The 12,705-nt window shown below is 34.5% G+C and overlaps 1 protein-coding gene across 5 annotated transcripts in view; it reads left to right on the top strand.

Moving 5' to 3' along the window:
• Positions 1 to 8,569, top strand: part of CNOT6 (CCR4-NOT transcription complex subunit 6) — a 67,397-nt gene extending 58,828 nt beyond the window's left edge. For 3 of the 5 annotated variants that reach the window (XM_036847693.1, XM_036847691.1, XM_036847694.1), the window contains 2 exons: positions 1,601 to 1,803; positions 3,797 to 8,569. In XM_036847693.1, coding sequence (XP_036703588.1) covers positions 1,601 to 1,803; positions 3,797 to 4,009 — 416 coding nt within the window. In that variant the 3' untranslated portion in view covers positions 4,010 to 8,569. The remainder of the gene's footprint in view (positions 1 to 1,600; positions 1,804 to 3,796) is intronic. The other 2 variants (XM_036847692.1, XM_036847690.1) reach the window with 2 other exon arrangements.
• The last annotated feature ends 4,136 nt before the right edge of the window (positions 8,570 to 12,705 follow it).

Genomic DNA, 12,705 nt, shown 5'->3' with positions numbered 1-12,705 from the left:
CTTCTGCCATTTTTCAGGGAACTTCATAATTCCATCTTCCCAAAACTTTTTATCTTTTTGAGCAAAGAACTGTTCCAGGTGCCTTTTACAGTCTTCCAGGGAATTGAAATTTTTTCCATTAAGAGAATTTTGTAAAGACTGAAATCAATGGAAATCCGAAGGTGCAATGTCTAGTGAATACGGCCGATGAATCAGAACTTCCCAGCCAAGCTGTAACAGTTTTTGCCTGGTCATCAAAGAAACATGCAGTCTTGCATTATCCTGATGGAAGATTATGCGTTTTCTGTTGACTAATTCCAGACGCTTTTTGTCGAGTGCTGCTTTCAGTTGGTCTAATTGGGAACAGTACTTGTTGGAATTTAATCGTTTGGTTTTCCGGAAGGAGCTTATAATAATAGAGGACTTCCTTCCAGTCCCACCATATATACAATATCATCTTCTTTGAATGAAGACCGGCCTTTGGTGTGGTTGGTGGTGGTTCATTTTGCTTGCCCCACGATCTTTTCCGTTCCACATGGTTGTACAGTATCCACTTTTCATCAGCCGTCACAATTTGTTTTAAAAACGGAACATTTTCATTATATTTCGGTAGAGAATCACTCGCGGAAATTGGTCAAGAAGGTTTTTTTCACTTATGTGGAGCCCAAAAATCAAAGCGATTAACATAACCAAGCTTGTGCAGATGATTTTCAACGCTTGATTTGGATATTTTGAGTATGTTGGCTATCTCCCTCATGGTACAACGTTGATTGTTCTCAGTTAATGTCTCTATTTGATCGCTATCAACTTCAACCGATCTACCCGACTGTGGAGCATTATCCAGTGAGAAATCTGCAGCACGAAACTTTGCAAACCACTTTTGACACGTTCAGTCAATCACAGCACGTTCTCCATACACTGCACAAATCATTTTTTTGCGTTTCAGTTGCATTTTTACCTTTGTTGAAATAATAAGGCATAATATGCTGAAAATGTTGCTTTTTTTCTTCCATCTTCAATATTAAAATGGCTACACAAAAATTCACCAATTTTGAGAAGTTTTTTTTTAAATGCACGCTGATATGACAGCTGTCACATACAATCTAACAAAATCGTTTCGAATGAAGTTAAGTGCTACTGGAGCCATCTTACAGAAAACACTGAAAGAACTTTTTGGCCAACCCAATGTATATTTAGGCACAATGAATCCTAATCTTGGTATTTTATACTAAGCATAGCAGAAACCTACATACTAAGATGTTGATTATAGTATTCTTTTTTTTTTAAGGTAGAAATAACATGAATTTAAAAAAAATAAGGAACTAGCTTAAATACTATACATCAGCCCAGTTGTATTATGCAATCATTAAAAAAAAATAATTGAGAAGACATATGAACATAAGTTCATGTGATACAGTATAGAATATTCAGTATACTATGATTAAAACCATGTAAAAATGGGTTTATACAAGTTTTGGCAAATGTGAAAAACAGTGAAACATTTTAGAAAGTGGGACTATGTATGATTTAAAACTTTACTACAGAATTATGTTTTTAGTTATGTGTTGTACACTGTGTATTATACTTGACAGTGCAAAAAGTACATTTATTTTCATTATAGGTGTTGTGGAATATTTGAGCACTGGTGGAGTAGAAACAAATCATAAAGACTTTAAGGAACTGAGATATAATGAAAGTCTTACAAAATTCAGCTGTAATGGGAAAAATGGGACAACCAATGGAAGGATCACTCATGGTTTCAAGTTGAAGAGTGCCTATGAGAGTGGCCTGATGCCTTACACAAATTACACGTTTGATTTTAAGGTGAGTTCAGAGATAATAAACTTTTAAAGCCTTCATTTTTTTAAAGTGTCTTATAACTTTATGATGGCTTTAAATGTTAATGCTCAGAATGGGATTAAGCCATCTCGAATTAGTTGACAGCAGCATTCTTTTATTACTCTTAATGTAGAGTTCCATGTGATTAGAGTCCCATCCCTACTTTATAGATACCTATTAGAATCATTTCCAAGGTAAGAAATCAGATGAAATAATGATAGTAAATCCTGAGTTAACTGTCACCTTTTTGGGACAATTTTTTTTTTTTATATAGGCTCATTACTAACAGCTGGATATGCAGGACCATCGTATTTAATTTGCTGTCAGTTGAGATGAGGTGTTCCATCTCTATTTCAGTTTAACTGAAACTGTACTGCTTGAGAACCCAAATGTCGTTTATTATTAGCCATTTTTAAATTTCTAGTATATATATTATTTATATGCCTTGTTACAATTAATGGATTACAATATGGAGCCTTTTCCTTAGTAATTCTCCTCATTTTTATTATCTGTGGTTGTTTAGGACTTGAGTTCAACTGTCCTTTTTAGCTACCTTTTGCATTTATGCTCTCTAAAATCCTAGTTTTCCATTTCTAACCTGCTGAGAAAATAATCATTCGGGTTAGATTGTCTATTAGAATAGTGTAAATACTTGTGTTAACTGGTTCTTAATTTTAGAGGGGAGGTTGTTTAGACTCCTTTGAGAAACTGTTGAAAACTGACAATTTTTTTTTATTTGGCTTTGGAGGATCCACAGTACTGTAGATAATGATTTAACCCTGGGAACAGATGAGTGTGTAGAGTTGAAGAGAGACTGGAGTAGACTGGGGAAAACTAACATGTAAATGACAGTAACCAGAGAGGTGGAAAACCAGGACAGTATAGGAACTTAAATGCCAAGGAAAGAAAGCCTTTCTAGGGAAAGAGGTGTGAGTGTTAAGCTTCAGAAAGATATTGATAAGAGTTGTTTCGCTGGAGAGCTAGTCAGAGAAACTAGAATATGATGAGTTGGAGAATAACTGAGCAATGATGTAGGAAAAACCAACTTTTAGATTCTTATTTCAAGCAGATTGATTGAAGAAGAGGTGAGGGTGATAATTAAAAGGTGGGAGAGATTAGGGATTTTTTTTTTCCTCTTGTTCCTGCTCCTGATAGAAAGTTAGGAAGAAGACTCTTGAACATGCGTAAATGCTCTTGGCCAAGAGCATGTAAAGGAGAGTCTGAAGTTATAGGGAGGCAGTTATAGGGAGGAAAGGAGCAAACCAGGAGTAACCTAGCTGTGTGCCAGATGCTGTGCCAGGGTACTGTTGAGGGTGTTAAGAGCAGAGACAGCCTGGCCCTTGTGGTATCATGATCTGGTGGGAGAGAGAGGTCTCAACCACACAAATGAGTATATAGTTACACCTTGGGGTGTGCGTTAGCAAGGGAAAAGAATCAGAGGTGGTAGGAACTATTAAGTGGGTGAGGGCAGGATTCAGGAAGGCCTTGGGAAAGTGATTAAACTCGGCACTTGAAGGTTGAGAAGGAGTTAGCCAGTTGACAAGTAGAAGATAGTGTTCCAGACATGTGTGGAGGCCCTGGGGCAGGAAAGAGCTTGGTGCCTACAAGGAATGTACCCCACTTCACACACACCTCCCTACTCCCCAAAAAGGGCTAGTATGGCAATGGAGTAGTGAGCAAGGAAAAGTGTCACAAATTAAGTTAGGAAAGAGAAGCAGAGGCCCTGTCATGAAGGATTCTTTAGGTCTTGTTAAAGATTTTGAAAAGATCCAGATAGGAGGAAGAATGATTATCATCCCTAAACTTTCTTCATTCTCACATTTGGGGATGCCATTTGGTTTAGGTAGTATTGCCTTTTCCTACAGGCTAATAAGTTTCTTTGTTTGACTCTAAGGATATGTCTTGCAAGTTCTCAGTATTCAAGTGTTATCTTATGTGGGGCCTTGTCTTTTTTTTCTTTTTACCTTCTGTTTTTCAGGGTGTAATTGACTACATCTTCTATTCTAAACCTCAGCTGAACACTTTAGGCATCCTGGGACCTCTGGACCACCACTGGCTAGCTGAGAACCACATCAGCGGCTGCCCACACCCACTCATCCCCTCTGACCACTTCTCACTTTTTGCACAACTGGAGCTCTTACTGCCTTTCCTGCCCCAAGTTAACGGCATTCACCTTCCTGGCAGGAGGTAGTCAAGTACCTTCAGAGGATGACCTCAGTTTCACTCATAAACTCGTAAAAAATCTGAATATAGAGGAGTGAGGTATGGCCACTAGGGATTTTTTTTTTTCTTAATGATAATTTGAGTTTTCAATCTGATTATTTGATAAGGATATAGTATGAAAGCCAGGTGCTAGCAAACAGACAAATTCTGAGCCCGATATGCTTTATATACTGTTAGACAGGGACTGGTGTGTTTGCACCTATCTTTAATTTGTTACAAGTAATTTTCCTGTTTCTTCTATCCAATATAATATTTTCATGCCTTGAAATAGGAAAATGTTTGAACAGCATATTCTCTTTGCACAGAAATCTGTAGCACTACTTTTTTGAGGCCAGTAATAACATCCAGAGATCATTCTTCCATACTTTACTCCCTCCTTTTTCAGACTTGTTTGTAAAATATAGAATTTAAATTTAGCCTTTATGATTGTATATGATCCATAGAAGACCTGATTTATGAAATTTTGTACTAAAAAAATCAGATTTGGAAATGATTGTATTGTAATCTAAGGCTAAGTTTTTTTTACCTGTTTCATGTGTTATAAAGGCCAGCTTGTAAAAGAAGTTGCAACAGACTTTCTCTGCTGATGATTTGCACTGTTAGGGTTTTGTTAGCCCTTTTGTACTACTTTGTTTTTAAATTGAGAACATTGCTCTTTAAATCTAAATCTGTTTAAAGTTTAGGACATTTTCTTGGACCAGAGGCAACTTAACCATGAATTCCTGGGTTTTTACAAAAAACTATCTACCAGGACAGATAAGCTGAGCAGTGAATGATCTGTAGGCATTATGGACTGAATGTAATGGCTGATATATGTACATTCTGATATTTTTAAATCCTCAGCTTTTTTAAGTTACAGAATTACAGCTGCTTAGGGACAGCTTCTTAACTCCTTTTTGAGACATTTCCTGTCCTATCTCCACTGTGCCTGCCTGAGTTTGTTCTCACCAAGCACTGCCTGTGCATGCAGAGAAAATCTGTGCATCCTCTTTTATATTTTTAAATACTGTTTAACATTTGTCAGAGTTTTATGAAAATGCTTTTGTATGGGCTGTGGCTTTTTTTCCATTGTGAAGCATTGAATATCACATTTTGGAACATGTTCATAGGGTGGGTCCCTGGGTCTTTACTCACCAGACCCAAGCACTGCTTCTTGGTGTCATTGCACAGTGCTGTTCATCACCCAGAGTACTACTATCATGTGAATTCTTTTTGTTTTCCATGTATTCCTTAGTTTCCTTGTTTTTTAGAAATCATTCCTTTAAAAAAAAGTAATTTTCCGTTTATGAAGCAGTATAAAATAAATGAGATGTACTTTCAAAACAGGTCCCTAAGACAATACTTCAGATCATTTTAAAAGTGACTAAGTCATTTTAACATGTCAACCAAGATAAAAGTTATATTATACCTTGTATTTTGCCCATAGTGCTGTTAGTAGAGATTAAAGCCAGCTTTAACTTTGCAAAGTTAACTCCTATATGTTCTGTTCTCATTCATTCATTCTCTCAAAAAAAATCAAATGAATTCACAGGGAACTTGGTCTAACTGCTTTTGTTTCAACTGCAGGCAGGGGAGCAAAAGGACACCATGTATGTGAGCATTAAGAAAAGAAATTGTTGAATGTTAATAACAGTTTTTATACAGAGAGTGAGTCATTTTGGATAATGACTTAAAATTTTATGAAAAATGTTTAGCACTTAAATGTGCTTATTCTGTTTTTAAGAGAAAATAAAATCACATACTGTTTAAGTAAATGATTCTTTTTTTTTTTTTTTTCTTTTTCTTTAAAAAAAAGAAAAAATTCTCCAAAAGGTTTTGATCTTGAATCTTTGTCTGGGACCTGGTTTTTCCTTTGAAGGTTTTTGTTTTTGTTTTTGTTTTTTTTTTAACATTTTGTTGTGGTGGTTTTTTATTTTTTGCTTTTTGTTTTAAGTCGTGCTGGCACCGAACACATCCAGTCTATAGTCAGTACATTGGAAAGTTGGTATTACTGATATAGAACCAATGCATAACTTTTATGGGGTTTCTTTTTGGGTTTTTTGTTTTGTTTGTAAAGTGTGAATAAAAGGTGTGTTTACTCATTTATCCTAAACACTGTGTTAGTAATGTGCATCATGACAATTTCCAGCAAGGGCAAGCTGGAGCTGGTTGGACTGATGAGATGAAGGAAACTGCTTTTCCTATGATCTGCATTATGTAATAACAGGTCCAGAGAGCTTTATGGAAGGGGAAGGGGAGAAGCACTTACTCTGTTTATGGAGGATATATTCTTTTCATAGATGCTGGAACTAGAGTGCACTTGTTAGATGCTAAAGGTTTGAGCTTTACACAAAATGTTTTCATCTGTGTTTGTTATTGTCTACAAAATATTTGAATTTGGTGGCAACATAGTAAGATATAATGGCCTGTTACGTCTTGAAAATAGTTGTTCTTGCCTCTTCTAGGCAGACTGCATTCTGTGGCAGACTACCTTCTGTGGGTCAGTTTGAACAGCTTCTCCACCTTATTAGATAGTGATAAATTGAACCAAGAGTGTAGATTTACAATTGTAACCTTTAAAAGAGAGAAAAATATTTTAAGTCTATAGGGAATAAAATGGTCACACCAAAATAGACTGTTAAGCAAGCATTTGTGTTTTAAATATTTTCTGTGTCCTGAATAATTTCCAATAATCCATACTCCCTAAAATGCAATAAAAACTAGTATGTTTTCACAGTATAGGTTTTCTTCAAAAATTCTGTAACAAATACATTTAATGTGGTGTTGCCATAATGTAATTTCAGTATTCTTTCTGGATAAATCCATTTTATGAATGTTTTACAGAAAATTTGGGGTATATTTTCTGTTTTTAATGATCAGAAATTTAGAGGCGATCAGTTCCTTGTAAATCTCTTGAAGTACAGTTTACTGTATTAGTGATAATTATTTATGCTTTAAGAATTTAAACAATGTTCATCAAAATTAATTTATGGCATAATTTAAACTAAAGTTGTAGAAATAAATTGTTGATTGCAACTTTAATAGTCCTAGAAGATAGGCAGGGAACATCTCCAAGAAATGTGCTTTTATTTTTACTTGATTTGGTGACAGCCAGGAAAACTTATTTTGAGTTAGCACTTTGAAACCTAAGGACATTATTAAATTGGGTGGAATGCACTTCTAAATGTTGAAATTAAAATTTCAAAGCTCTTAAAAGATTTCTGGTTTTCAATAATAAATTCCAATTTTAGTATTCCACTTTTTACTATTTAAACTTATGGAATTAGTTTCCATAGTGACTTTTAAGGTTTTGGGGTCATGCTATATAAGTATAAAAGCCAACCTAAGCAAAACAGTTATAGCAATTTGCTCTTTTAATGAACCAATAAGAGTACCCAGTACAAATGCTGCAGATAATTCAAAGAAAACCTTTAGCACGTGTTTCTCCCCTACTTGTAAACAGTATTTTGAGATGTTCACTTTGCTCTTCTTTTTGGTTACATAAATTTTAGTAACCAGTATGTTGAAGTAGTGTTTAAAATAGACTATCTAGTCTTTATTTACAGTACATTAAATTGTGTAATGCACTGGACTAAGTTTTGTTTACCATTCATGTAACAAAACCCAGCACATTATCTGCACTAAGCTCAAAGAATGTCCCATTTGCCTAGGCAGCTCTTTGATAAGGGTAGTGGGAAACTGAATATGACCTATGGACTGGTGGTAACAAGGGCTTTTACTCTTCTTTTCAGTGGAACCTTCTTGGTCAAATTGTAACTAGCTAGTATTATATTTATATACAGGGTCTCTTTTCTTTACCGATGTATTTTCCTACTCATAGTCAACCAATAAATTCAATTATCTGTTTCAAATATTTTTAAAGTGTAACTTGTATAGCTGTAGTATTGAGGTTTGAGAAAATATGTGTTAATCAGCAGACCACCTATTTAAAATTCTGAGTCATCTGGGACAGGGTTATAACTCACCCTTTGAAAGGGAAGAGTGAATGGGGACAGTGCCATGATATAGGGAGATGGTGCAAACTTAAGGATCTCCTTATTGGCTGTGTTATTCTGCATAACACTCATATGTTTGCCAAAGTTCAATTTTATATTTAGGCAACTGATGATCCTTTTGTATTTGGGAATTTTGTTGTTGTTACCATATACCTCATAGTATAAGAAATGGGCTCATGTGTCTTTCATCCTTTGGAAGGAGGTTGACATATTTTGAATAAATGCTTTTAATACAGTAGCAAACATTGTATTGGTGGGGTTATATTAATTCATTAAATGTTTTAATTGTTACATGTATAGTTTGTTGTATATATAAACTTTAAAATTGTCTGACTTCCCAACTCTTCAGAGCATTGAGTCCATTTTTAGAAACTACTTCTTTAACAAATACATGTAAATTTTTATATAGATGCTGGGGAAAAAATCCTTTAAAATCACAGCACAATTAGATAAAATGAATGTTTGCTGAGATGTCCAGTTTTTAAAGTAGGCATTTTCTACCTAATCCTTAATATATAATTTTATCTCTATAACAGAAGTCTTGTTCTTCCTTATGATTGCCAAAAAAATGTTGTAGAAATTAATGAAATATGCCCATATTTATAAATTCTAGTTAATGTTCTGTAGAGGAACAAGTGTCTAAGGAAACATGAACTGAAATATATGCAATAAAGTTTTTAGGTTTTAGGTAACAATTTTATATATATTGAGAATTCCCTTCTTTGAGTATTATTTATGTATTCAAATTTAAATTGAGTTTAAAATAAGCTTTCATAAATACTTTAAAGGCAATTTTAATATACAGGTTATATATTATAAGAATCCTATAGAAGATAGTTTTTACTAGAATTTTACAAGAATTTTAGGCTATTTCTATAAGTTAATAATTTGCTCCAAATAATAAAAAATGTTCTAAATAGATTGTTCCTCAAATGAGTCTAACCAACTAGTCTATAGCTAGGAATTGAGAAGACTGCTGGATTACCAGGTGACTTGAAGACCAGTTTCTACAGTTACTTCAGCAACATTGACAGTTTAATAAATCAAATGAGTAGGGAGATGTCCATTTTCTCATTTTCTTTGAACTGCACACTTCTGTTCACTCTAATCTACTCAAAAGCTATTAAATTATTTTGGGCCCATTGTGAGAAACTTTGTTCGCTACACCAACGTGACTACTAGAGGTGGTGGTCTCAAGAGCTCCTACTGCCAGATACTTTTCAGGCTTACTAGCAAAGTGAATTTAAGCTGTGGGGTCCCAGAGAGCCAACTCAGCATGACTGCTTCATTAATTTATTAATGACTTTTGACTGCCAACGCTATAGCCCTGGTGATTTCAGTATCTCCCCTTCATGGCAGTCCTGCTAGTGCTATTTTTTCCCAAGCTTTGTGTAATTCTTGAAAGCCTGATCCATGAAAGACATTGAAAAGGGACGCTGGTGTGATCAAATTCAGGCAGAAGAAAGCTGCAAAATGCAGGACTTGCTTTCCTTTTAATATTCATACTGATGCAGGTGGCTGCTTCTCAGAGCAATGATGTAGGTGTGAGGGGTATATGCTCACATTCTGAGCTTTATATAGGGAGTTACCATCTCCCCTCCCCATTAACAAGATGCTTGCTAGTGGTGACTTTGAACAGACCTGATGAGTGGGAGGACTATATGTAATTAGTCCATTGCGATGAATCAGAGTTGTCCTTAATCTACTTTTCCTAGTCACCATACTGATGCAGTACTTATTTAGAATTTCTTCTTGTCAGATACGATGTTTAGATTGGAAATAGAGATTTATCAGACGTTCTCTGACTTCAGGTTGTTCATTGGTCATTATAATCTAGTGTTATAATGTGCTAAAGATACACCAGGTATGGAGGGAGCAAATCTCTGTCTACATGGGTCTATAAAGCCTTCCAGGTGACTGTAGAACTGGTTTTGAAGGACTAAGAACTTGTTTACTGGATGAATAATAGGAGCTGTATTAAATGCCTTTGTGAAATGTGTATAGCTATGAATGGAATGGATTTTGAACATGATGAAGATCTTTCAGTGGGAAGTGCGCTAGTGGAGTGTCTGGAACACAGTGGGCACCTTTGAACTTTGAACCATGTACTAAAGTATGAACTTCATCCTGTAGGTGGTGGTAAAGAACCACACAGGGTTTTAAATGGGAGTAGCATTACCCAGTTTGTGTTTAGAAAGGTCATTCTAGCAGTGTTGTGGAGAGTAGATTAAAACAGTGACTAGTTAGCTGGTTTCTGATGTGGTCCAGTTGACAGATGATAAGCTGAGGACAGCTTGCAGAGCAGTAAGAGTAGAAATGAAGGGAAACTTGACACATTTAGGAAATAGAATCAATAAAAACCTTGATTCCTGCCTCATTCATGGGAGAAAAGACAGGTAAGTGAGTTTTGTTCATTCATTCATTATTTCCATTAGGCAAATCCTGGCTCAACATCTCTTATGTCTTTATCACCAAGGGCCTTGTTTTTCCTTTACTGACTTCACCAAAACATTTAGTCAAACAAATTTGTTTCTCAAACTGCGTTTGACTTCATTTCCCATTATAATTCATTCAGATTTTAGTCTGCAAGAGAGAGCCAATATGCCCCTACTAGACAGTTAAGTAATTCTGGAAAATAATAAAAGCACTTGATGCTAATTTGATTATTTCAGCCTGTTTCCTTTAGGCTTTTTTGTATTCTTGAAAATGCCTTATGTGTAAAAAGACTGCCTGTCAGAGATCACTAGGTAAGATTATTCATTAGAAGATGCTTCAATAGAGAAGTACATAAATGGAAGGAATCCAGCAATTCTAAACCCACTTAAGTTTCCCCTCATGCAATGAATTAGACTGTGTTGTTCAATATGGTACCCTCTAACCACATGGCTTTTGAGCACTTGAAATATGGCTAGTGTGAATGGAACTGTAAAATGGTTTTTGTTAAATGAAACTATTAATTTTGATAGGACCATATTTCCCTTTATCTGTTGCATTGTGTAAGATAAGGAACCAGTGTATTGCTTGTTTGTATTATGCATAAACACATCAGTTGATGTCAAAGAATTGGTTCCATTCTAACAATGATTTACTAACCAAAGTAATGTGTTCATTTGAATATTTTATTCAAACAGCATGAGTTACTGTGCCTATGTAAGTCACAGTTAGTAATTAAATTGAGATACCTATATTCATTTTAATATAATTAAATTATGTTTTCTAGTTCAAAAAATATGAACAAATTATTAAATTTAAAATCAGTTCTACTGATATAGAACTGAGCTAGTTCCACAACTGGAAAAGACTGGAAGATAATATCATGAATTTTATGATGAATGATTATTGCAATATGTTGCACCAGAGCAGAAGAAAAACTTCGTGTAAAAAAAATAAAGTGAACAATATTAAGATACATTTTCTTCAAATGCATATTGAATTTCATGTTTCAACAGTCAAAAAAGAATAGATGAAATTAATCACCTGAAATCAGAATTAAAAGTCCAACAGAAAGTCTTTAAACAGTTTATAACAGGATAAGAGCTTATATACTTGGCCAGCTATAAAAGAGCTTGTATTCATGCACAGAAAACAATTTTTCTGTTGGATTTATGGTTTCTATTATGGGAATTTTGTTAGAAAATTACGAGGAAAAGACAGTGTTTTACAAAAATATCTTCTGTTAAGCCAGCAATTACCTATAGAATATAAGACCTTTCTAATAGTACTAAAGATTAGTTGATTCAAAATTGAAAAACTGAAACTATGTTATCTTTAGATGAGCTGTGATGTAAAAGACACTGCCCAGTTAATACTTTGTATGCTTTGTATTAAAGGAGTTCCAATTTTACAAAAAAATATGAATTCTCAGCCTAAAAAAAAATCACTTGTGGCATGTTTTTGCATCTTTGACATCTGCAGAAGAATTTTGCTAGATACAAAGAAAAAAGTTACTATCACTGCAGAAAGTGCTTCTGCTATGTTAGGTCAAAAATCTGGATCTCTTGGAATTTTTTAATGAGCCTGGATTTCCCTTACTGTTTGTTTCACCTAGATGCTTATTTATTGCAAATAAGTTTTCTGAAACAGACTCTGAAAGGTGTCACCATTGTTAAAATTGATCAGTATATATAGGTTCAAATCCAGGAACCATAACCAGTTTGTGATAAAAGACAATTTAACAGTCTTGTCCTCCTTACTAATGCTCATTGGTTGAATTATTAAGAATTTTTAACAATGGTTTACATTTCTATTCCAGTTTCAGATTTTCTTGCAACAAAAGGAATGCCAAGTATTCAGTAATCAAGAGCAAAACATGTCAGTGTAATACACACTTTCTTGCTGATACCACACTGTCTATGAGTAAACCAAAATTAAAACTCCAAGGAAAGGAGAAGCTTATTTGTGACCTTCACAGGTACAAAAGTTTATGTTAAAATTGAAGCATCATGATACGGATCAAGAAATGCTGATTTTGCATAGTTTCTGACATTATAAATTTTCATTGTAATTAGCATTTTGTAAATTTGCTGCAAAAGCTACCAGGAAAATTTGAAAAACACTTAGTTGACACTGAATAAGCTTAGAGTTGCTTTTGAAATTATGCAAATACCCCTCCCTTTGAATTTGATTTAATCTAGAGTTGACACAAGAATTAGTACTTGAGCAGAAAAGT

The sequence above is a fragment of the Balaenoptera musculus genome, chromosome 3 (genome assembly GCF_009873245.2).
Source record: "Balaenoptera musculus isolate JJ_BM4_2016_0621 chromosome 3, mBalMus1.pri.v3, whole genome shotgun sequence".
NCBI classification, from domain to species: Eukaryota; Metazoa; Chordata; class Mammalia; order Artiodactyla; family Balaenopteridae; genus Balaenoptera; species Balaenoptera musculus.
This window is presented reverse-complemented; position numbering and strand designations above follow the sequence as displayed.